The following is a 24,069-nucleotide window of genomic DNA, read 5'->3' on the forward strand; positions in this document are numbered from 1 at the left end:
AAAAAAAAAAAAAACAAAAAACAAAAAGACTCAAGTAAGTTCCGATGATCACCTGGGTAGCCTGGGGCAGCGAGGCAGCAACCCGTTTAAATTGCATTGTGCATAGGACATCATGTGAAACACAAATCTGGGGGTTGCAGTCGTATTGCAGGGCAGATGACTTGGGCCGATTAACTCGAGATGAGCTGGCATGCCGATCGTCACAAGTGTATCTGCATGTGTGCCTTGATTCTTCCAAGTACAAGAGATTGGGTACCCATGGATCAAAGAGATCCAGTTCAACCATCACGGCATTCTCCGTATACTTCACACAGCTCTCACGGCCGAAGAATGACCGATGCTTGAATCATGAAACAGCCATTGCGCCGGGATCACATGACCCAATGAGAAAAACCCCCCGAGTTCCTTGCATCAACGGTGCATCACTGCATACGAATGTACTCCATACATACCCAAGGTACGGAAGTATATGTACATATTTACAATGTATCCACTTTCACCTTGGAAGTCAGATACGGATGACCGAGTCATGATGTTGCCAGTGGAGCAGGGGGAAGAAATTTCTTTCGAATCGCCACCATTGGGATTTAAACCGGATATCCAATCAAGGGTGGTAAACCCGCCACAGCCGAGTGGTCACTTTTTTGCCTTGCTCAGCCCGAAGTAAGACAGGTGTTTGTTCTGCATGCTGACTGGTTCTGGGCTTAAAGAGGTTGGGTGAAGATTAGGGATTTGGGGTGGATGATTGGTTGGAGATGGAGACGGGAGGGTGGACTCTTACAGGGACTAAAAGGACTAAAAGGACTAAGAGGACTAAATTGGAGATCGAGGCTGAGATCATCTGCAAGTGATTTTGGGCTATCGTCCTATATTCTATTGTGTTCTATGTATTCTATGTATTCCATGTATTCCATGTATTCTACGTATAAGTCCCCAGTCCATATAAATCCCTGAGCAGACCGACTTTTCAATGACGTTGAGTTGATCGACGAACCATGGGTCCTGAGAACTGAGGGTCTCGACTTTCCCCATCAACTTCTCTTCTCTTATGCCTACCCTAATTGGATCGGTCTAGCCGGATTTCCCCTGACTTGAGACTGGAACTGGGACTCGGCTGGCTAAGATATACTCATTGTTATTTCAGTGGAGAAATGGATAGCGTGGGTAAGGTGGATATTCGATCCCAGGCACATTCCCTTCCGGTTTTCCCATTTTCTCATTTCAAACATAAAATTACTCTTCCTGCACTTCTGTACCTTGCAGTTTTGTTTATTGTGATCTGTTGATATCTTGCGACCGGTAAGCCTATCTCTCTCATCCCTTGCGGCGTAAATCTGACGAATCAAATTTAGTGTGGAGAAGTGGGTTTAGATCTACTCCGTACTGCCTTTAGATATGTCGATAATCTAAAAAGTGGCCCGAGAACAAGAGAACAATTGAAGAGAACAAGGAGCAGGACTTCCAACACAAAAACAAAATCTGTGATATTCGCAATTGCAAAATGAACGAAAACCTCAACTACTCCGCTGCCAATGGCATATGGCACGGTGAGCTGCTGGACAGCCCCATCTGCCACAACTGCCTTCAACTCCATGACCATCATGCATGTCCTACGCTTTCCAAACCCAAACCCCTTTTGGAAGACTCGGCAGACGCTTTGTCCCTCCCCCCTCGATCCATCAAATCCCGTATCACGGGAGCCCTGTCTCTCCACGATTACCACAAGTTCCTCTCCAAATCTGCAGACCGCATTACCGATCCCGTCGATCATGCAGGAAGGAAATTGAAGCGAAAAACAGCTGCATTGCATTTGAACCGCCCATCCCCTCTTACCATTTCTTATCCTGTATCTATCTCCTCTGTGGCATCGAGCCCTCCGCCACTCTCTCCTTCATACTCCCACAGCATCATCTCTCACTGGAGTGAAGAACCGGAGATCGGGGAAGCCCAGACTGGTATGTTTCTCCAATTGACTTTTATTCGCTCGAACCTCCCGGACCCTTGATTGACAGTTCAATAGTTCATTATCAAGCCACTCAAAGCCCTCGACTGCCCGTTGTCTCAGATCTAGGGACTCGTGCTAGACCTAATAGGAAGCGAGTGGTAAGTTGACTGAAACACCACAACAAAGACCCAGCTCACTGATAATAGTCCAAGAATACTTTTCGTGAAAAGCTTCAACAAAGGGCCCAAGCTCAAGCAGAAGAAGCTGAGGCCGCCAAACCTCAACCCTCGGACTCAATGCTGGCCAGTACGCAGGCCGTTGCCACCGTCTCACACGGTGGCGCCTGCTTTGAGATCCTGAATCCGCGCAAGTCGCTGGATCTAGCACGCATCGTCTCATACATTGAAGATGTCGATAATTGCTCCCTGGTCTCCACGGACAATCAGCGAGACTCTACTTTCTCCATCGAGCAAGGACTGGACCGGGTGTCCCTGTCCCAATTTACCGATGCATCATTGCCATCATTCTACTCCACCAACTCATTGTACAACTCCCTTCCAGCCGAACCCCAAACACCCAAAGGTCAGACGGACATCCCATCGTCCTCGCCAGGCATCGGCGAACGCATCCGGTCTCTATCAGACTGCTCCGTCAATGATCAGGGCTTCAACTACTGGAGTCGACCTGCACAGCGCAATGAAAATAACGCTCTACGCATCGAAACCTACGACCACGCAAACAACGACAGAGAGGTCCCACAATCACCACGCATGGCCTCCATCGCAGAAGAATCCAGCCTCCCAAACCTAGACTTCTCCCGCCGCCCCTCCACCCCATCAACCCAAACCTTCTACTCAGAAAGTGAGATCGGCGAGCCGGGCTCACCCGTCTACGCCAACGGCGACTGGGCCCAAGTCGACGGGCGCGACAGAGGCATCCTGTTCGACCTACCCGAGGACGACCTACAGGAAGATGAAACCACATCCGACCACCAGCACCCCGGCTACCCTTACTCCCAACACGAAGAACCACCCACACCCCGCGAAACCCCCCTCGAGACACCAAGTGGCTCACCCATGCACTCCCCAATGTATTCCACTTTCGACTCCGCCTACCCCTACCCAAGCTCCGTCTCCACCTCCAAGCTCCCACACTACCCCGCCCCCTTCGATCCATACACCTACGACCCGGTGTACTTCGACCCACACGTCCAGTCCGTCCTCGCAGCCGCGAACGCAGAGACGATGGGCTTACGGGGCAGTCCTGCACGCGCACTGGATGAGCTGCAGAGACAAGGGCGGCGATCTGGTGAGACTAGTCCCCGATTCGAGTTCCAGAGGAGGAAGAGTGATGAGAGGAAGGCGCAGAGGAAGGGGTTGAGGAAGTTCTTTAGTTGGAAGTTGGGGAATTAGACAGTTCTGAGAACTTTGTCGGTCCTGATACTGCTGGCAGCCGGTTGTGTGTTGTGACGTTTTGGACCGAGAATTCGGTTATGATTTACATACATTATTGTGAAGAGCGTGGCGCCTGGGTGTTGGATTGAATGGACTGGCTGGATACGGGTCTTAATTCTTTTCTTTTTTTTTCTTTTTCTTTTGGGGGACTTTTCTCTTGTCTTTTTTTTATTACTTTTATTACTACTTCTTTCTGGGTCTGAGACTCGCTTTGTATCTACTATCAATTTACATTTGACGCATATCGCCATTCGGGTTATTTTCAACTTTTTGAATTCATTGATTATAGTCCTTAACTTATATAGCCTCTATTATAAGACTTTGATACTCTGATTCCGTTTGGAATAGTCTTTTTTAGATCTCTTCTTAGGTGTATAAAATAAACTTTGCAGAGTTTTCTCTGTAGGATCAGGGGCATCCTTTATAAATTGGTAATGTAGATACAACAATCCACAGAAAGCAATGAACAATCAATCAATCATTGTAAAACTATGTAGGAATATACTACTATACTACAACCAAGGAATGTGTCAAATAATGCTAGCTGCCGATCATCTCGACGGAATGTGTCTTTCTTTATGCGGGTATCAAATATACAAACTCCATCCAATGGAACCAATCACCAACTGTAACCATAACCATAACCATAACCATAATCAAACAACCTCAACGATCATCCCTCTCATCCTCCCTCTCAACCATCGAAGCCAAAGCCGCACTAACAAGACTCTTCCTCCGAAGCCCCTGCTCATTCCTCTTCCCAAACCCACCATAATGACTCTTCTCAATCCGACTCGCCAAAACCCCCGCCGAAGAACTCTTCCTCCGAGCCCTCCCCTCCGCACCGCCTTCAGGCCCAAACCGACTGCGCGAAAGCGTAACCGCCCTCCTCCGCGGCGAAGACCGCGGCGGCAACGAACTGGGATGGCAATCGTCTTCGTCGCAGAAGTCCGGTGTAGAAGGTGGTTCATCTAGTAGCGAGCGCTGCATAGCTGCGACTTCGGACTCGTTGCATTGGAGTCTTGAGATCTGCTCGCGCTGCATGCGGACGTCTTGGTGGTAGGGATGTGGTTGGGGGTAGAGGGGGTGTCCGAGGCCGAAATCTGGGAGGTCGGAGATGAGGTCTGGGGGCATGAAGGTTGGGCTTGTTGTTGAGGAGGCCGATGGTGAGGAGAGACATTCGCCGACGCCGGAGTCGTCCGAGTGGTCTGTGTCTGGGGGCGTGAGGACGTAGCCTGTTCCCGGGTACCGGCGTGAGCCGGGTGTGTTCGTGTGTCTCCCATTTCGGGGTTGGATATCCCCCGAAGGAGGGGTGGCGAGGGTGTGTTCGTGTAGTTTTTGAGTTAGGGTTGAGATTGATAGTCGTTTGTGGTCTGAGTCATAGGGGAAGGGGACGGATGTTGGGGGCTGTTGGTTGCGGTGGTAGTGGGAGGAGCGTGAGCGGGAGATGTTGCGGAAGCGATGGGATTGTGGTGATGGACAGCGTGAGGAGAGTGGCGAGATTAGGTTGCTGTCGCTGTCGACCATTAGACGGTCGTCTGGGTCGAGGGCGAGACGGGCTGGTCGTGACGACGGCGAAGTGAAGGAGAAGTCTTCGAACATTTTTTTTTCCCTCTGTTCTTGTTGTACTCGCTATGGCTTTCGGGAGAATATCAAGTATAAGAGTATAAAGTTGTTGATCTGCGTTCCCTTTAATTGAAATGTGGTTTGTGGTTGACGGCCTTTTGAGGGTTGTAATATGGGAATCCGTGTCGGGAATTGACCACCTACACTTGGAGGTAGGGTACACGGGTGCGTACAGTGTATGGTCTTCGATTGATATAGCGCAGGGGATTATTCGCCCCTCGGGAAAAAAATTGATTGTCAACCACTGGTTGAGGTTGAGGCGAAGTTGCACGTGATCGGTAACCACTGTGCGGCCACACTTTCTTCGTAACGGATAGGGGTATTTTTCTTTTTTTGTTGGTTTTTGTTTTTGTGACAAAATAAGGGTTTAGTGTTTCAAATTTAGTTCAATCAATTTATTCGTATTTTTTCCTCTCGTTCATATCCCTGCAAGACTATGAAGACCCTGGTTCTTAAATGCATGTCGATCTTCATGTGGATACCTGTGCCCTAAGTTGATCTGCATCCCGGGGCTGCGAATTGCATCTACATACGTCCCTATAGTATAGTAGTATTGATCAGATAAATACTCGATCTTACGTTGATTGCTTGCCCGACAATTTTCTAGGTCTCTCATCCCTACTCAGATAAAGGGAATTTTGCAAAAATAATCAGATAATATATATATATAAGCTGTACATCCGTACGAAATATTTGATCGTATTTGTATTTCTCTATATATTGTGGTGTGTTTTTGATATCCTGGTGTGAGTGTGACTATATACGTTATGTAGATAGGCTATTTACATGTCTCGATAGTTCCTTCCAAAGTTGAAGGCTGAACTATCCTCTCCTTCTCACCTTGCTCTCTTCTGTTTCATCCCTACCATTATTTTTCATCAAATCTTACATCTACAATGGTCGAAAACACCGCAAAGCAGCGCAGAGATTGACAAGGCCTTTGAAGATACTACCATGACCGATGAAGTCAAGACCACCGAGGCCCAGGTCCAGGGGAAGAAGAAGAAGTCCCAGGCCTATGTGGCTTCCCACAAGAGTCCAAGCTTCAGCGCTACACAAGAAGGATGAGAGCTCCAAGGGTCAAATGTATGTATCATTACAAACTTTGATACCGAATTCCTATTAACAGTTCATAGAAGCTGCAGCTGAAGCCACCAAGGCAGCTACTGAGCCCAACCAAGAGTTCCCAGCAACCACAACCGTCCCCCCTTACCCCCACCACCACTACCCTGAAAGTCTTGAGGTGGGTCTTTTGTCCAGTGATAAAGGCGAGGAAATGAAGGAAGCTGAGGTCGAGGTTGGTTTGGGTTCGGCCGATATGAATCTCCCCTTTCGGGTAAAACATCCGTTTGAGTAGCGGCGGAGCCATCACGTATCTGAATACGAACTCTCTCTATGATCCTTGATCTTTGGTTCTTGTCAAACCCTGCAAGTTATTATCTACAGTCTAAAATGGCTATGGTTACTCGTAGGCATACGTGTTTTACCCAAGTGCTTTTGGTTGATCATTTTTTTGTGTATGGTGTTGATCTTGGTCTGTATCTAGGACGACCGGGGACACGCATTTGGTTTTTTTTGGATGAGCAGCTAGGCTTGTTGGCACCTTGCAGGTGTGATCTTCGTTGATGAACTCAATGGTTGTCGCCTTGGCGCGCGGCTTTGTTTTCAACTGGTCTCAGGCTGCCTCGTCGATGTCCTTGGGGCGATTGGCAAGTTGCATTGCTTGGGGTCCTGTGGCGGGATGAAAGCTTTTGATGTCCGGAGGACGTTTCAGTGCCATGATGTGCTTGTTGGGCTGGTCAACGTCGGAATGTGAATGTAGTTTGCCCAGTCGGATCCGTCGGATCCCTCATAGTCGACTTGCAATGCGGTGTTCGGACGTCTGGGGGTATTCAACAGTGATTGGCCGATGATAATTTCACCGAAATGAAGCTCCGCGTGCTTCAGTTGGCAGCGTCCCGGTTTGTGGTCAAACAACCATAATAATGGTCTGAAAACGGACCCTGTTAACAGAGTAATTGTCATAGACGGGTAAAAAAATGGAGGCTAAAGGCCCACAGAATCACTGGATGGCCGATCGACCATCTGTCGACGTAGAAACCACCTTTACAGTCAAACTCCGCTATAAAACCTTTGCAAGAATTCGGCGATGTCTTTTCCGGGAAGTTTCCGTGCGGCAACCAATGAAGAACAACTGCTTCGCATTCCTATGAAGCCCGGTACCGACAAGGCGAAGATGCAGCAGCCGGAGATGTGACAAGAGGCAGACTGTTTATTAGAGGTGAGCGTATTGTTGATTTTCAAGTGTGAGTGTGACTGGATAGCAAATGTAGACACCAGGAAGTTGGGCGAGACGGATTGTTTGCACTTCTCATTAAACAGGTCCTCATCTCTTTTCTCACCTCCCTCTCCTTTCCCTCTCAGTTTCATCCCACCTTCATCCCCACCTTTATTGTTTTATCGAATTAAACTTCAAAAATGGACGCAAACACCATGGAAAACGACAAGGAACTCAACGTTGTTATTGGAGATACCGTTATTTCCGACGAAGCCAGGACCACCGAGACTGGTGCTGAGGAGCCCGTCCCCAAGAAAAAGAAGTCCCACTCCCAAGTACACTATGACCGGCGGAAGACACAGGAATACAAGGACAAGCGCCAAGAGCGCTGCCGTCTCCGGGAAGCTGGTGTCGAAGTCGTAAGGAGACCATTTCAACTCGCGTTGCAGTTGTCTTGGGGCCTGGACTAACAATATTCGGCTATATAATAGCCTCCCCCATCTCCCCATTTGCGCGATCCCACTCTCCCTCCAAAGGCCAAGCGGTCGTGCCGGAGACCAGTCCGTAGAAGGGCCAAAAGGCCAAAAGTATGTATTGAGACAGCGTTCATATGAATCTATACTAACAGCTAATAGAAACTGCTGAGGCGGCTGCCGAGACCAACCAGAGCCCCCCGGCAGCCACAACCGCCGCCCTTATCCCTGCCACCACTACCGCTGAGATCGAGGTTAGTTTGGGTTCGACGGGTATGGCTCTCCCCTTTTGGGGGAAAAGTCTGTTTGAGTAGTGGAGCTATGGCGATTTGAATATGAACTCCCCCTGTGCTGTTTGATCTTTGATTCGAGTTAAACCTTACAAGATATTATCTACAGTCCAAAAGACCTATGAGTACTTGTAGACACGCGTACTTTGCCCAAGTGATTTCAATTGAACCGTTTTAAATTCTAATCTAATGAAGCGTGGTAGTTGGTGCTATCAAATCAGTTGATCATTCCCCTTGGACTTTTCTACAGTGAACATAGTTTAAAACCTCTATTAGACCAAGGATAGTAGATCTTGAATTTAAAGCTCCCTCTAACTCGTCAAATAGACCCACAGAGTCCACGGGTTCCCAAATACAAGTCAAAAAACCGTTGTAATGGTAGAATCAGAGGTAATATATAAGCGTATAATACATGGATTGCTCAGATCATCACTTACTACTTACTAGAGTCAGAGAGATATCTGGAGTAGGGATATCTGAAGTGAGAGATATCCAGAGCGAGAGATCTCTGATTAAGAGGTATATATATGTGTACAAATCAGACAGAAGAGAATATTGATTTGCAGAAGGTAGTAGACAGGTCTATATGGTTGCTGTATACGCCTCTGGCTCCTAGTAGACAGAGCGTCATACAGGATTATTATTCAACAAAATGGCTACGACACTATTCTTCCATGCGCCAGGAGTACCAGATGGAGCAAAAATGATTAGGCCGAAGAGAAAAGGGGAAAAAAATGTGAACAAACCCAGCCTAGAGAGTGCGAAATTCTCGACAGCGACTTGCGGTCCTAGGGGTTCGAACCCATGGTGTGTGACCTAGAGGGTAGTCTAGAGCAGGTATGGCTCATGTTCAACCTACCAACTAGGCCACGGGTTTCTGCGGTTACTACTACACTGACTTTGATAGTTAACCAACACCCTGTCATTCAATTCCCATCACGTGACGGATTTGCCCTAACCAACTATTGTAGTATCTGGGGCAGGGGCAGCGGTATTTTGTTGAACTTCTACCTTTGATGAAGTCGTAGAAAATATAACCATGACCTACTATGTAGAAACTATAATACGCTGGAGTATCTAGGCTATCCCCATCATTATTGACCAACAACTCATCCTCTCAAACAAAATGCATTTTGAGATCTCTTCCATAGTCTCTATAGCTCCTAGCTTTGTCAACAATCTATCTCAACTTTCATTGCAACCTTCACTTCGATGTGACCCTTTCTGTATGCCACTTTTTACAAGCTATGAATCTTCCTTGCCTCCATAAACCAGACAGGCTCTCCCTGGCAGCTGGCACACATCACCACCATCCATTCATACAAGTGCCTAGCATCAATAACCGGCCACGAAAATACACAGCACATATGGTCAAGTGTCTTCCCTTTCTACGCACACTTTCACAACTCCACACCCCAAGCTGCCTTGTTACCATCACATCCTCGTTGGCACCTAGACAGTCCCCGGTTTATATTCAACAACCTCGTTCCCGGTTATATCTAACCGGATCCAGCCTCGGCTTTGTACAGTGACTACATCTCTGGCTTCACCTGTATTGATTCAGGCTTTGTTCAACCACCTCCACAACCCCTATCTCGTCTCGAACCACTTGGGTTTCTTTCCGATATTATCATAGCCACCATCATGTCAATATGTTGAGCATCCCTGTCGGCTCCCCTTTCACCTCGAGTTGTGTTGTTGCCATTGGACTCTATCTCGTATATTGCCACTAACAATGAGCGCCTTTCATGTCGGCGTTACATCTTTCCTGAACACGAGAACCTTCGTCCCTTGTTCGGAACATAACAAGCTTGCATCCTGCCAACACTGGCACTGATTATGGCAGCCTGGTAGCTCCATTTCTACAGCCACTACCTTTCTTTTGCATTTTGTGGTTGGTATTAGACTTTTCTATAGCCTCTGTAGCTTCTAGTTTTGACAACCACCAATCTCAACTCTCATTGCCCTATATGATTCAACGTGGCCATTTGTGTACCTAGGTACATATACACCGGATTTTAGGCCTCGCGACATGGCTTTCCCTTTCCGTTTTAGTGCTCCCCCCATGCCGCTGTTTGCTCACTGAGTAAAACTGAGCACGCCCCTGGCTATTATGTAATCATTAGACCCGCTCACTGAGCATCACATTATTATTAAGCTAGATAACTCGCTCACTGAGCGTCACCTGAGCAGCCTGATCCCACTCACTGAGCATGACCTGAGCGCTCTGACTTGCTCCCTGAGCACGACTTAATTATTATATAAGCTCAAGCACTTGTTCACTGGGCATCACCTGAGCAGCCTGAGCAAAGTGGGAGAGCAGCTAAGTCAGTAGGTCACCTTAATAAAATGCACCACGCTAGCCCTATCCAAATGCAGTCGTTCACCCGGCACTCTTGACCGTTGTCCCCTCAACGAAAGGCTGGTGTCATCAATTTGGCGGTCGATCCTAGTTGTTGCGCCTCTACCTAGAAGGCAAATGCACAGTAGGGCCACATTATTGGCTTTACTATTCTGCGCCTATACCACTATTCAACCTCGCCGAGCTCTATATAGTTGCAGAAAATACTAGAGTGCGCCAAAACCCGCAAAACCACAAAACCAAACTAAACCAAACCGCAAATGGTTTGGTTTTTAGGGCCAGTTTCAGAAACGAGGCTCAAACCGCAATAGTTCTTGGGGCCCTAATGGTTTGGCAAACAATGCAAACTAGATAGGTCCTTGTGAGTGTATATTTTATACGGTTTTTCTCTATTTCTTAGGGTATTTGACTTTAAAGATATAATAATATACATAAAATAAGTGCTTTAGGCTTAGGCACTAGATTTCTAACCGCGGTCAGAAATCTAGGGTTCTCTTATTATATGTTACAACCTGCCCCTGGACTAGCGAGTTACAAACTAGGCCAAAAAGACCACTATATCTAAGCGTTACGCTCAGATAGACCAGGCTCCGATATATATAGTGCATGACATGACATTATAGTATTAACTTTTTAACCGCGGTTAGAAATTAGTGTAATAATTGAATTCGCTATCCTATTAATCGCTAATAATACTAGTATAGATCCTCGTTATATCTAGTCTATTTCCGAGCCCTTATAGAAGCACGTATCTATGTATATTTGTGCGGCCGAAAGAGGAAATTCTTGGCAAATTTATACTAGCATGGGACCATATAGGAGTCTTATAAGTCCTACGGGAGTTGGGACTAACAGGGTTATAGGACCGGAATCCCTTTAGTCCCATAGGAGTAGATGGGACTAGGATATGGGATCAAAATTCTTTTTAGTCCCATGGGAGTTGTCAAGGCCTAGTAAAGGTAAAAGATAAGTGAGAGCTTTTGCTGAAGTCAAAGGCAGAGATATTTATGAAAAGGAAAGAAAAGAAAGAAGAAATTCAGACCTAGGGACTTAACAGAGGTAGGACAGGGTAGGACGAACCATAGTAGAATCAAAACTACTATGCCTATTCTAGCAATCCTTATTGTAAGAACCATAGAACCTCATCCGATCCGGGCCCTTGAATTGTAAAGAGTAACTATGCCTTTCTTGATGGCAGATAATGTCCTTTAAAGAACCTGACAGAAATCTGTGGTACGACCAATGTATGGTAAAAATCACTGATATGGATGACTCTAACTAACATAAATGACAAAACCCGCTTTTTCAACAATCTATGCGGACATCGATGACTAAGCGTGCCAAGGATTATGCAGGGTTTAGGTACAGGCGACTGATTGGATACATTGTAGGCTCTTGTATATCACTACCCCAGAGTTCCGGTATCTTACCTCCAGGGCTATTACATAGTTTAAGCGCGGGTAGAGAGAGATTGAAGGTGAGAGAGTTATGAGTTAGCAATAGGAATGAACAAGAGGACAATAGAATGAACAAGAGAGCAATAGAAATAATAAAGAGAAAAATAGATAGGACCAACGGAATCCATGGATGGTCGCCGTCGCCCAATTGAAGCAAAATCACAGATATAAACACCACCCTCCTCCCCTTTCCTAACTGTCCTTTCTTTTTTCCTCAAACAACGATCAACCTTCTGATCTCTGTACCACTACTTTTCTTCTTGCCAAACAACAATCTCCTTGCTTTTTTCCTCAAGCAACGATCAACCTTCTGATTTCTGCACTACTACTTTTTTTTCGCCAAACAACAATCACCCTTCTGATTTCTACAACCTTGCTAGTCTCATCTGACCGAGAAGTGAGGCTAAGATCAGTCCCCTCACTTTATGCACAGACTGACATTTTGTTCTCTTAGCAAGATGTCGCAGTTACCAGGCTTAAAGTCACCCGCAAAGCAACCTACGGCCGCAAGCCCAAGCACTATCCCCATCTCATTCCCAACCAAACCAGTCTCGACCAGAAAGCTTCCTGACCTTGAAGCAGCGCTGAAGAAAGTAGCTTCCGCACGGAGCAAGCTTCATGTGCGAAAGATTGGCATATTGATCCGGTGGGAAAACGATGAAACTGGCGCAGAGAATGATATGGTGACAATGGAATCAATTCTGAAACCGCTTGGGGTCCAATGTAACAGATTTGTGATCCCGAATTCGGACAAAACACCAGCCTGGAGCCTGCAAGAGAATCTCAACAAACTCCTTGGACAATGTATCCGGTCGTCACTACCCTCTCTGTTCATTTTCTTTTATGTTGGTCATGGTGGCCTTCATGATAATGCTCTGTGCTTTACGTCACGTCATAAAAGAATTCTGTGGCGGTCTATCAGAGGTACTCTGGAATCTGCACAGTCAGTGGATTCTCTGGTAATACTCGATTGCTGCCACGCGGCTGCTGCAGCACGGCAGCCCAACTCGACAACGAACATTCACATCATTGCGGCATGTGGAGTTCATGAGATTGCGTCCGTACGCTCAAATACCGCTTCGTTTACCCAAAGACTGTTCCGCGCCGTGCAAAAGTTTAAGAACCAACAGAATTTCACAACGGCTGAGTGGTACCAGCAAGTACAAGTCGAGAAGCCTAAGCATGCCCCCCACGCCGTGTTTGAAACGTTTAGCGGCACCAGAGCAATCAGCCTTGCATTCAGTGATACTAGTCGATCCCGCCTCCCTCGGCCATTATCTGGAGTGAGCCAAAAGCACGTGCTGGTGAAGCTGACGCTTGAGGGACAACGAGACGCTGTGGATAGCTTTTCAAAAGCCGTTCGCTCACTCCCGCCGAACATGAAAGTTGAGATTTGCAATGCATTCGAAACCGATGCCTCTGTTTTCTTTATCCTACAGATGTCATGGGAAGGGTGGGTTCTATGGACCAGCGTTGTACATTTGGACTTTGTGGGTGTAACGCTCGGCCCTGATTTACTCCCCCGAAAAGCCATTCCCACTGCCTCAGCCTCTGGGGAGAATTTGCCTCCTGAAGACCCCTCTCTCAAGGAAGCATGATAATTTTTCTTTTTAATATTTCCGTTTCGCTTGGCTTGCACTTTGTTCTGCTTCGCTTTTGCTTTGCTCTTCTGTGTCCTTTCTGTTTCTCTACTTTTCTCTATCCTCAAGCTAATTTATCGCATTCGGTGGCGGACTGAGATCGGCGCTCTCAAAGCAAAGTGCCGATATGTTGTACATCGTACGTTTATCCCCATCTCTAATGCTACAAAGTACATATTTCTCTTTATACCTCATGGTTAGGCGAGCTAAATGATATTGGAGGAGAAAGAAGGTAGTAGTATTCTTTTTTATGAACCAACTCCCACTCCTAATGAAAGGAAGTTGTCTAAAGGAGGCGGATACATGTATATAGCACGCGAAAAGTACTGTTAGCTAAAGGGGTACATTGCGTACGAAGCTTTTTAAATACCAAGACCTGAGGTAATGCTAAGGTTTTCCCGAAGCCTTCTTTGCCAACCGTGAACAAAAAGGAAGGCGGCCAGAGTGTCGATGAGGTGAGGTAATGTTTTGGGTCGCGGTGGCAGTCACCCTCATCCATCTGTTTCCTCTTTCGTTTCCCTCCCCTTCGTCTTCCAACCCACAACAACCATTTTAACCGACAATCATGCCTCGAAAAGCCTCATGTTCTTCGCAGAAATCCATGTCTTCGGCGCCTATATCGTCGTATCCGATAGGTACACATTTGTCTCCAGGATCTTCGAGTTCCTCTTTGGATTCCTCGCCAACATCAGAATTTCCGACCCCCATATCCCCGTCTTCAGACTTACTTAAGGATCCTTCCCTCCTGTTGAAACAGGTATACCGGGATGCCAAAGCATGTCTGAGACTAGGACAAAAAAATGAGTTCTGGGCACTTCTAGCCAAAACCGAACAACAACATGGGCAGATATCACTCCCTCTCCCAAAGGTCCCCATTGGGAAAATGACCCGAAAGGAAGTAAAAGTCGCTTTTCGCCTAACGCCAAACCCAACAGACCAGGCCCCGTGGATGCATCCCCCTCCAGGAGCCCCTCTCCCACAATGTGCTCGTAAGTTTCTTCCTTGGAATTACTTTTCGGCTAGGCTATATCCCAATAACCTACCCTTTCCCACATATTGCGCTGATTTTGCTCAGTTCTGCCTGGTCACATGGATGCAATAACTCAGTGACCACATACTGACATCTAATGGTCGAAATGTTAGGAATAGTTCAAAGAGGCAGCCAGCGCGGCACTCAAAAAGAAACAGCAGCACGATGCGTCATTGACATTCTACTATACTCAGTGCTGGATCAGGTCTCTGCGTCTAGCGACCATAGGCAATGGCCCTTGAACCTAGAACATGAAACCTACATGACCTCTCGCCCGATCCTATACGATACGAGGCAGTACAAAACCAGCGGACGTGCGGATTACACTTTGTGGTACGGAGAAACCCGAATAACCAAATCAATGAAAATGGGAAAGGAAGATATTCAAATTGAATTCATAAAAGACGCATGGACCAACAGGGAATTCATCTCTCAGTCAAACAGCCCTTCGGATAGCCAGTCCAACGGCCCCTCAAGCTCATCAAACAGGCCCAGAGGGTCCACCCGGTCCCAGACCACAGTATCAGCATCGGTCTCCTCTGCTGCTAGCTGGGGGGGTCTCAGCGGGCACACTAGCGGGGGATAGCACAACCGCAGGGGAAGACACGGTGATATGGGAAGACGAGACGTCAAGCGAAACTTCATGCGAGGGCGAGGGGGAAGGGGCGGACAAGCGCGAGGGTGAGGGGGCAGCAACAGGCGAGCTAGCACCCGAACTACCAGCTCCATGGACCGAGGATCCAGCAGAGACAATGGGCCCGCTGGCCTCATTGGTGGTAGTGGCAGCAGCAGCAGCGGCAGCAGCCATCTCTTTTAGACGATTAGCATCCATTTATTATCAAGCCATATCATGGTACATACTCATTTTCTTTGCTATCTTCTTGCCAGGGTGCTTTTGGTTACGCTTCCGTTTGGGGGGAAGCTTAGGATCTCGCACTCCTTGTACAACTGGGTCCTATATCAACCAAAATGTCAGTTCAGGTCAAGTTATACGTAGCGAGCATGGGACAAGTAAGTGAAGATAGAAGACATCCCAACAACTGGAGACAACCAGGAGACTCGGCAAGTTGAGACCAGAGAAGACATGAGACTTACGATCTCAAGCCCCTGGTTCCTTAGCATTTGCCGGAAACTCGGGTTTCGCTTTTTATTTTGAGGTGTTTCCCCGGGGGAAGCGGGACCTTCCATTTTGATAATAATGGAGGGTGATGGTGGTGTTTATGGTTAGATGAGACACGAAGAGAGAAGAAGAGAGGAAGAAGAATGTTTTTCTTCTCTATTCTTGCTAGTTTCTCCCCTTCCCTACAGTTACAGCATATGAAAATGTTTGGTTTTGATCAGCGAGTTTGAATGATATGAAGCTCTATCAAGATATTCACTTCTATCAAGATAAAATAATTCAACATTATAAAAGTCTTGCTTCTGGCCTTTCTATATGTATTCTATCATGTCCCAGGTAGGCCATCTTGAGCATAAAGCCCACCTGCTCATTCCATGACAGAAAGTCTTGGTCTTGGTCTCGGTGCAATCATGGTATCATGGACTTGGAAAACATCACATGAGGCTTAGATACCTGACCTTGAATTACACCCAAAGCCCACCAAGCAAAGCCCAAGTATTAGAACTGAGCCGAGTATCCAAACCTTGAGTGCCACACTCTTGGTTCCACATACCTGGATAAGCGCAGGAAATCAAATCATGTTGATTTATTGTTTCATTCAAGCCACCTGCAAATTTTTATCAGATCATATCCCCACCGAGGTATGGTACCCTCGGAGGCAACTCGGGTTGTAAGGTGACAGCGGAGATGGTGCTGAGTGGCAGTGTGCAAGTGACCCGTGGCCGTGGAGACACCACGGCTATATCATAGCTGGAAGGTCCCGTGTCCTCAGTATTTGTTCCACCAGCCTTGTTGGAGAAGGCCTCGTTCTCAGCCCTCGGGGATTTAGAGCTTGTTGACGTGTCTCGCAGATGTAAAAGGTCATGAAATGACAGAAGATGGGTGTTGAGGTACAGCTCTGTAAAATGCATCATCAATAGAAGTTCGGGAGAACAATGATATTCACCACGTAGGGGTTCTTCTGGTGTTCTGATCAAATGGCAATATGGGTAGTGGGTACACAGAACATCCCATTTGGAAGTCTTTGTCGAAGAGTTCTCGTCATAGCAGATGGTTTCTCGTCCCATCCCACAATGTATTTGGCCTCCCCAACTTATAGCAAGCATGAGCAAACGAGCCAGACTGAATATTGTCCCTATGACTTTCATATACACTCTATCCCTTCATTTGCTACTCAAGAAAATGGATATTACATGCGTTGCTGGGATTCATTACAGAAATAAGCCCAAAGACAGATCTCGAAAGCGAACTACGTACATCTTCATGTTAGGTACTACTGTCAGAAGGGACTACATCAAAGTGCATGGTGCCATTTAAGAATATGCATTGAGTTGTTGAAGAAGTTAAGTTTCTGAGATTATGAAATCTGACAGCTACGCATATGTTTTCATAGTTGCATCCCATGGCAATTTGGCTTGAATATTCGACACAATGGATCAAGTCCAATACTAGAGTTCCGACTGACCCCAACGCCAAAGATACGACTCCAACAAGCATGGGGTCACTACTTTGATGCTCCAGTGGGGAACAACCGAGTATATGCTCCACGATGTTCATGCTGGCAACTAGAATATATGTAAGATTTATGGGGATTCCATTCAAAGACATAAGATATCTAGACATTAGAAGGATATATGTATCACTCCAAAAGAGTCAACCCTAGTCAACAGGGAAGTAATATGGCTATGTCTCCATATTGCGGGGGTTGGAAGTAAACCGGGGACTATCGCGGCACTGCGGACTTTTGTCCGCCCAACTCCACTTCTTATCAATGACCATACACAGTACTCCAGACCCTCCAGCTTTTCCTATATAAAGCGATAGGACGCTTCATTATGGCGCGTTCTCGCTTTTTATGAACTCACCCAAGAACGTGTCTTTAATCTGCCAAGCCTGCCGTTTCAAACCCTCCTCGAACCTTCTCTTCATCACGAATACAAGCTATGTTGACAACAGAACTGTCCGAGACTGAGGTCTCTGCGCTCAGAGCCAACAAGGAACGCCTGGCGAACGATCTCCACCACTCATGTCAATGGGGATCTGGGATTAGATGGGGAGAGTAAGCTACAACCATCCTTTTCAAGGTTACCAAAGAACCACCGTTAACAACAGCCTCGGCGACTTGACAGTGGACCTACAGATACTGGCATGCAGCGCCTAGCGCTTTCAGAAGATGACAAGAGTGTCCGTGACTGGTTCATTCAAACCATGAAAGATCTCAAGTGCAACGTCACCGTGGACGAGATGGGTAATATCTTTGCTGTTCGTCCTGGCCGGAGAGCAGATGTACCTGCCACATTTATTGGAAGTCACCTCGATACACAACCGACTGGTGGACGGTACGATGGTATCCTGGGTGTGCTAGCAGGTATCGAAGTCATCAAAACCATGAACGATATGGGTCTGGAGACGGAGGGCGGAGTCGGGGTTGTCGACTGGACCAAGTAAGATCCCGACTCCCAACTTGGAAAAAGGAATATCACTGACCGTGTCCAGCGAGGAGGGTGCTCGATTCCCAATCAGCATGATCTCAAGTGGTGTATGGGCCGAGTGCATCCCATTGGCGCATGCGCATAATCTTAAAGAGGTGCCAACGGTGGCATCACTTCCTACAGCAGCATCAGCACCAGAGACCATGAAGAGTGCCCTACAGAAGATCGGTTACTTGGGTGATGTTCCGTGCTCATACAAGTCAACACCGATGGCCGCCCATTTCGAAGTCCACATCGAGCAAGGTCCATACCTGGTGTCGGCAAACCAGCGAGTTGGAGTTGTGACGGCTGTACAGGCCTACAGATGGTTCCGTCTCAACGTCATCGGTCGAGATACACACACAGGAACCACCGCCTTTGAACATCGAGCAGACGCCCTCTATGCATTCGCCCAAATGATGGTGCGGGCACGGGAAGTGGCATCTTCGAAGGGTTGTCTTGCCAGCGTTGGCATTGTGGAGGCAAAGCCCGGCAGTGTGAACACAGTTCCTGGAGAGGTCAGCTTTAGTTTGGACATCCGTGGGCCTGAGACAGAGCTGGTTGCCGAAGTTGAGAAGGAGCTGCGCACTGCTTTCGATGCTATTGCTGCCGCTGAGGGTGCTGGTATTGGTAAACCTTGCCGCGTCGAGTGGACACTTGACTTCGACTCGCCTGCTGTAAAGTTCCATGAAGATTGTATTGATTGCGTGCAGCAGTCCGCTCAGGCTGTGGTCGCAGATGCTTCTGTTGCGGATACAACTTCACTTGTGCGGACCATTATGAGCGGCGCTGGCCATGATAGTGTCTTCACTTCCAAGCGTGTCCCAACGAGCATGATCTTTATCCCATGCAAGGATGGCCTCAGTCATCACCCTGAGGAGTTCTCCACTGCCGATGATTGCGCTACTGGAGCATCTGTCATTTTGCAGGCTGTAGTCCGCTATGACCGGAAGAGATTCCTGTAAGGTGGTGCTCACTTTAGCGACAAACGGCCATGTACATAGACCAGAACGTGTAAGATCTTAGTATGCGGGCACATCGACCAGCCAAGCTGGAAGACCTACACGAACATTACGAATACCAATTTCACTCAGTTCATGAATTTATCATTGAATCAATCTACATCAATGCACATGGATCTACATCATGAAACCAGTGGAAACATAAATTTGTTCTTTTTATTTTTGTTTCCTGTATCCCCAAGTCCCAATAAAGCTGGAACGAGGTGCACCGAGGGTAAGGCCCGTTTCAAGAAACCCCTAGTCCGGCAGCCAAATTCGAATACACCATCAAGACTCTAGATTGACCGAGAAGTGGTTGACAGGACACCAATGCCTCTCAGCATTTACTCCTGGGGAGCGGCACCACGGCCACGGCCGAAGCCACCACGGAAAGAGGGAGCGAACTCGCCGGGGGCACCGCCCTCCTTTCCACCCTCCTCGCGACGGCGGTAACCGCCCTCACGGGGAGCACGGGGACCACGGCGCTCACCGCGCTGCTCCTCACCGCCCATCATGCCGCGGGGGGGAGCGTGGGAACGCTGCTGCTTGATGTGGGTGGCGGGGACAACCTCGGCGGGGAGGTGGAGCCACTCACGGAGGTAGTCCAGACCCTGTTATTCAATTAGTATTTGGACATGTAGATATGTTAGGTGTGGATGGATCGTACCTCGGGGGTGAGGGTGTAGTAGTAGTACTGCCACGAGAACTGAGTCTTGACAAAGCCGCGGGAGTCCAGGGACTGGAGGGCCTTGATGACATAGAGATTCTTGGTGTCAATGTCACCGTGCTTGGGAAGGTTGAAGTCCTTCTTGGCCACGAGCACTCCCTCTAGAGTATAGGTTAGTGAATCTGCACACAGGTGGCCGAGCGCAAGGTCGTGAAGTCGCGGGGACCGTCGACGAGGGTTCTCGTTACATACCACGGAAGAGGTACTCGTGGATCTTCTTGCGGTCGTCCTTGGGGATAAGCCTGCGCCATTGTTAGTGAATATGAATGAATATGTCGGAAATAATCACAGAAAAACAAGGATACGTACATTGTCGCGAGTTCCTGGTGCAAGTCGGGGAATCGCTTTGACAACGCCCGAGAATAATGGTTGATTTAAATGATGGATTAAGAGTGGAGCTTCGCTGCGAGAAAAGTGCGACGGACCGAATTTGGTGTAGGGTTAACACCCTAATCAATTTGTGGTTCAGGTCACATGATATGTTTACCACATAATATATCACGTGAGAGGTACCTCTCTCGCTGACTACTCATGAAGCATATGTGATGAGTCATCATTGCTGCGGGCGGCGACCGCGTGACCCTCGGTCTTATCGCAACATCTTCAATCTTTCAAGGCTACAACTGTATTTTCTTCCTACAAACAACTCACCAGTCGGACTCTCCTATATCAGGAACTGTTTCTGACACGCTCAAATATGGATTCCTCAAATGTCAACGTCCTGCTGTCGTCCTTTCCGGGACTGTCGCTACCAGCGACGCTTTCGTTCACCTTGCCATCGACAGCGAGCACATCAGACCTGACGGCCAAGATCGCTTCATATCTCCCATCATCAATTCCTCTTCGGTCGCTCGTCCTTACTACAACAAATAACAAACAACTCACAGCCACCTCCGAATGTATCCAATCTTTACTCCCAACCCGTGATGGCGTCTTTACCTCTACACTCCTTCCGCTTCGCCTGACAGCCCCCGTCTGCGGTGGAAAAGGTGGTTTCGGCTCCCAACTGCGTGCCGCCGGTGGTCGCATGTCCAGCAAGCGCAAGCGCAACCAAGGCGACAACAATGGCTCCAGTCGCAATCTCGATGGCCGCCGGCTGCGCACTGTCAATGAGGCAAAGGCTCTCGCAGAATACCTTGCTGTCAAGCCAGAGATGGACAAAAAAGAAAAGGAGGAACGCCAGCGCCGATGGCAGTCCGTGGTGGACATGGCCGAAAAGCGCCAGGATGAACTGAAGAACGGCAGCGGCAGACAGAAGTTGGATGGACAGTGGATGGAAGACAGGGAAGAAATGAGCGAAAAGACCCGTGAGGCAGTTCTACGTGCTGTAAAGGATGGCGGATGGACAGACAATCTTCGCGACGCAATCCTGGGTGGATCCAGCACCAGCGCCAGCGACGAGGGAAGTGAGGAGGATGCTTCGTCTAGCGAGGACGAAGAGAGCGAGGGAAATGGCGAATTATCTAATGCTGTCTCCGGGCCCTCTGTGCCGCAAAAGGCTACGCCCAGGAAATTCATTGGTTTCGATGATGACGACGAGTTCATGAGCGACTCCGATGACGAGATGGATGAGTCAGACAAGGGAAAGGGAAAAGCGCGTGCTTAATATTCTATCATAACCAGTAGCTTTCCATGGTTCACGACGGCGTTCTTTTACTACTACTTTCAGGGATTCTCTAGCGCATCTGTGTTTCAGCGCCTTCTGTGTCAATAATTCAGCCTCCGATGGGAGTTTTCAATACAAAAGTTGTTCACTGCCTTCAATTCAAGCCTATTTTAGTCTATTTGTCTGTTAAAAGAAAATAATAAACGATTGTTGCTCCGCAGCCTTAGCTTATACTTGTACGGCGGCCCGAACTTGCCATGTGCGCTATCGATAGATAATAGATAACTGTCTCCAAAGAAAAAAAAGCTCCGCTACTCCGCAATTCCACACGCCATCATGTCGCTCTGCTCTCGAGGTGCAGTGTTCAGAAACCCGAGATTAAATCTGCTGCGTCTGTTCCCAAGGACCATCCCTCGATCCCAGGCTCAAACGCTCTTTTCATCATCACGCGCCGCGCCACAGTCCGAAGTCCTTACGGACCTCCGCAGGCAATGCCGATGCTTCTCAACAACTCGCTTTCAACGAGAACAGCCCCAAGCTGAGCCTCAGGTCGACACACTAACCGATTCCCTGCCTGTGTGCTGCCCAGGATGTGGCGCATTCTCCCAAACAGTTGAGGCAAACGAGCCAGGATACTATGGTACATCACGAAAGCAGATTCGAAAGCTACTGGCCGTGAGGAAGGAAGCAATTGAATATAAAAATACACAACAAAATGACGCTATAACCACCGAGCGAAATAACTTGAGCGCACAGCAGAACGATGCCATCGTGGAGGCAGTGCCACCCAAGCCCATTCAAGGTAGGACATCTAGACTATTGCTCAAGCGCACCATTTGCTGACTAGATACAAAGATGGAGCTTTTCCGGAAGAAGCCGTCGATCCCGAGAACAACTTCCTTGGATCTCCCGGTCGAATTACCGAAGTCTGCGATCGTTGCCACGACTTGATACACCACAACAAGGCAGTCTCTTCGCCTAAGCCGACTATTGTGTCCATACGAAACTATCTGGAAGAATCACCGTACAAATACAACCGTGTTTACCATATCATCGATGCTGCCGATTTCCCAATGTCTCTCGTTCCACGCATTCATTGGGCTTTAATGCTGCAGGAGCAACGTTCGCGGAACCGACGATCTACGAATGAGAAATACGAACGCGGAAGAAAACTTCCATCTCTTTCGTTTATAATCACGCGCTCGGACCTTTTGGCGGCAACCAAAGAGCAGGTAGACTCGAAGATGGATTACATTCGCACGGAGCTCCGTGCAGCTTTGGGAAGATCAGGGAGGGAGGCCCGTTTGGGCAACGTGCACATGATTAGCGCGCATCGTGGCTGGTGGACCAAGGAAGTCAAGGAAGAGATCCGAGAGCATGGCGGCGGAATTTGGGTCGTTGGCAAGGCAAATGTCGGAAAGAGCAGCTTCATTGAAGCTTGTTTCCCCAAGGATTCCAGGAATGTGGAGAAAATCGAAGAGTGGGTTCAACGCCGCCGGAGTGGAAATGAAATTCCAAACCAGCGAGAGAACACCCTTCTTGACCCCGACAGCCTTTTACCCCCTGCACCTCGCGAGGATCTCTATCCTGTGCTTCCAGTCGTGTCTTCGCTTCCAGGCACTACAGTCTCGCCTATCCGTATTCCATTCGGCCGCGGAAAGGGTGAGGTCATCGATTTGCCCGGCCTAGAGCGTGGTCTACTGGAGGACTTCGTTCAGGATGAACACAAGCGTGATTTGATCATGACGAAGCGAATCAAACCTGAACGTTCGACCATTAAACCCGGCCAGTCTCTTCTGCTTGGTGGTGGTCTTATCCGCATTACCCCGGTGAACCCCCAGGATACAGTCATGTCCGCCAGTTTCCTCCCTCTCGAGTCTCATATCACCAACACACAGAAGGCAATTGACACACAGGCTGAGGAAATCCCATACCGGGGAACTGTCATTATGAAAGAAGGAACCGGCAGCACAATAACCTCAGCCGGTACCTTCGACTTGAAGTGGGATACCACCACCTCAAACCTTCCTACCTCGCTCGCCAAAGCTGTCAAGGACAGGGGAATCCCAGTTCCTCCATTGCCATACCGCGTAATGTCGGCAGATATTCTCATCGAGGGCTGCGGCTGGATCGAGCTCAGTATACAAATCCGCAGCAAGCGGGACGCTGAAGACGAACCTTCCTATCCGCAGGTCGAAGTTTTCTCTCCCAACGGAAAGCATATTGGGTCCCGGCGTCCAATTGAATGTTGGAACTTCATTGCAGAGAAGAAGAAGATTGACAAGCGCAAACGGCCGCGCACGAGATATTGATTGTTGTGATTTGGATATTTGGACGTGTACATTAGGCCATTTAGCATAGCGGCTCGGCGTTTCTCCTCTCTTATACCTATGTACAATATTATTGTTATGCTACCAACTTCTTCTGTGCATAGCATCAAAGATCTCTATAGTTGGGTTTAGACCTCTCAATAGCCCATAAATGGGCCCAAGCCCCTAGCCCATAGCCCAACCCACAGCCCATTGATGGGCGCCCACCAATGCCCATCAAAAGCCCATTTCTGTGCACAAATACGGTCTTAGCACATAT

The 24,069-nt window shown here is 48.1% G+C and overlaps 11 protein-coding genes across 11 annotated transcripts; 7 read left to right on the forward strand and 4 right to left on the reverse strand.

Moving 5' to 3' along the window:
- Positions 1–1,501: 1,501 nt before the first annotated feature.
- On the forward strand, positions 1,502–3,357 carry N7537_007524 (oxidoreductase, short-chain dehydrogenase/reductase family; the record flags this gene model as incomplete). The annotated part of the gene is made up of 3 exons (XM_056898579.1): positions 1,502–1,955; positions 2,021–2,103; positions 2,152–3,357. The coding sequence occupies 3 exons, from the start codon at positions 1,502–1,504 to the stop codon at positions 3,355–3,357; spliced, it is 1,743 nt and encodes a 580-aa protein (XP_056750655.1).
- Positions 3,358–4,065: 708 nt separating this feature from the next.
- On the reverse strand, positions 4,066–5,001 carry N7537_007525 (uncharacterized protein; the record flags this gene model as incomplete). The annotated part of the gene is made up of 1 exon (XM_056898580.1): positions 4,066–5,001. The coding sequence occupies one exon, from the start codon at positions 4,999–5,001 to the stop codon at positions 4,066–4,068; it is 936 nt and encodes a 311-aa protein (XP_056750656.1).
- A 978-nt stretch (positions 5,002–5,979) lies between these two features.
- N7537_007526 (uncharacterized protein) lies at positions 5,980–6,382 on the forward strand (the record flags this gene model as incomplete). Its single annotated transcript, XM_056898581.1, has 2 exons — positions 5,980–6,045; positions 6,155–6,382. 2 exons carry the CDS (start codon positions 5,980–5,982, stop codon positions 6,380–6,382), a joined length of 294 nt encoding a protein of 97 aa, XP_056750657.1.
- Positions 6,383–7,503: 1,121 nt separating this feature from the next.
- N7537_007527 (uncharacterized protein) lies at positions 7,504–8,090 on the forward strand (the record flags this gene model as incomplete). The annotated part of the gene is made up of 3 exons (XM_056898582.1): positions 7,504–7,722; positions 7,795–7,890; positions 7,932–8,090. 3 exons carry the CDS (start codon positions 7,504–7,506, stop codon positions 8,088–8,090), a joined length of 474 nt encoding a protein of 157 aa, XP_056750658.1.
- Positions 8,091–12,343: 4,253 nt separating this feature from the next.
- Positions 12,344–13,483, forward strand: N7537_007528 (uncharacterized protein; the record flags this gene model as incomplete). The annotated part of the gene is made up of 1 exon (XM_056898583.1): positions 12,344–13,483. One exon carries the CDS (start codon positions 12,344–12,346, stop codon positions 13,481–13,483), a length of 1,140 nt encoding a protein of 379 aa, XP_056750659.1.
- Positions 13,484–14,987: 1,504 nt separating this feature from the next.
- Positions 14,988–15,743, reverse strand: N7537_007529 (uncharacterized protein; the record flags this gene model as incomplete). Its single annotated transcript, XM_056898584.1, has 4 exons — positions 14,988–15,194; positions 15,253–15,365; positions 15,417–15,510; positions 15,651–15,743. The coding sequence occupies 4 exons, from the start codon at positions 15,741–15,743 to the stop codon at positions 14,988–14,990; spliced, it is 507 nt and encodes a 168-aa protein (XP_056750660.1).
- A 552-nt stretch (positions 15,744–16,295) lies between these two features.
- Positions 16,296–16,586, reverse strand: N7537_007530 (uncharacterized protein; the record flags this gene model as incomplete). The annotated part of the gene is made up of 1 exon (XM_056898585.1): positions 16,296–16,586. The coding sequence occupies one exon, from the start codon at positions 16,584–16,586 to the stop codon at positions 16,296–16,298; it is 291 nt and encodes a 96-aa protein (XP_056750661.1).
- Positions 16,587–17,823: 1,237 nt separating this feature from the next.
- On the forward strand, positions 17,824–19,111 carry N7537_007531 (M20 family metallo-hydrolase; the record flags this gene model as incomplete). Its single annotated transcript, XM_056898586.1, has 2 exons — positions 17,824–18,119; positions 18,172–19,111. The coding sequence occupies 2 exons, from the start codon at positions 17,824–17,826 to the stop codon at positions 19,109–19,111; spliced, it is 1,236 nt and encodes a 411-aa protein (XP_056750662.1).
- A 253-nt stretch (positions 19,112–19,364) lies between these two features.
- On the reverse strand, positions 19,365–20,282 carry N7537_007532 (40S ribosomal protein eS10). Its single transcript, XM_056898587.1, has 4 exons — positions 20,184–20,282; positions 20,067–20,116; positions 19,815–19,975; positions 19,365–19,758 (listed from the first exon to the last, which is right to left on the reverse strand). Coding segments are annotated over exons 1-4 (480 nt in total). The 5' UTR covers positions 20,186–20,282; the 3' UTR covers positions 19,365–19,491.
- Positions 20,283–20,571: 289 nt separating this feature from the next.
- Positions 20,572–21,480, forward strand: N7537_007533 (telomere maintenance SDE2 family protein; the record flags this gene model as incomplete). Its single annotated transcript, XM_056898588.1, has 1 exon — positions 20,572–21,480. The coding sequence occupies one exon, from the start codon at positions 20,572–20,574 to the stop codon at positions 21,478–21,480; it is 909 nt and encodes a 302-aa protein (XP_056750664.1).
- Positions 21,481–21,816: 336 nt separating this feature from the next.
- On the forward strand, positions 21,817–23,792 carry N7537_007534 (uncharacterized protein; the record flags this gene model as incomplete). Its single annotated transcript, XM_056898589.1, has 2 exons — positions 21,817–22,282; positions 22,336–23,792. The coding sequence occupies 2 exons, from the start codon at positions 21,817–21,819 to the stop codon at positions 23,790–23,792; spliced, it is 1,923 nt and encodes a 640-aa protein (XP_056750665.1).
- Between the last annotated feature and the right edge of the window lie 277 nt (positions 23,793–24,069).

This window comes from Penicillium hordei (assembly GCF_028827395.1).
Source record: "Penicillium hordei strain IBT 12815 chromosome Unknown utg000004l_segment0_segment0, whole genome shotgun sequence".
Taxonomy (NCBI): Eukaryota; Fungi; Ascomycota; class Eurotiomycetes; order Eurotiales; family Aspergillaceae; genus Penicillium; species Penicillium hordei.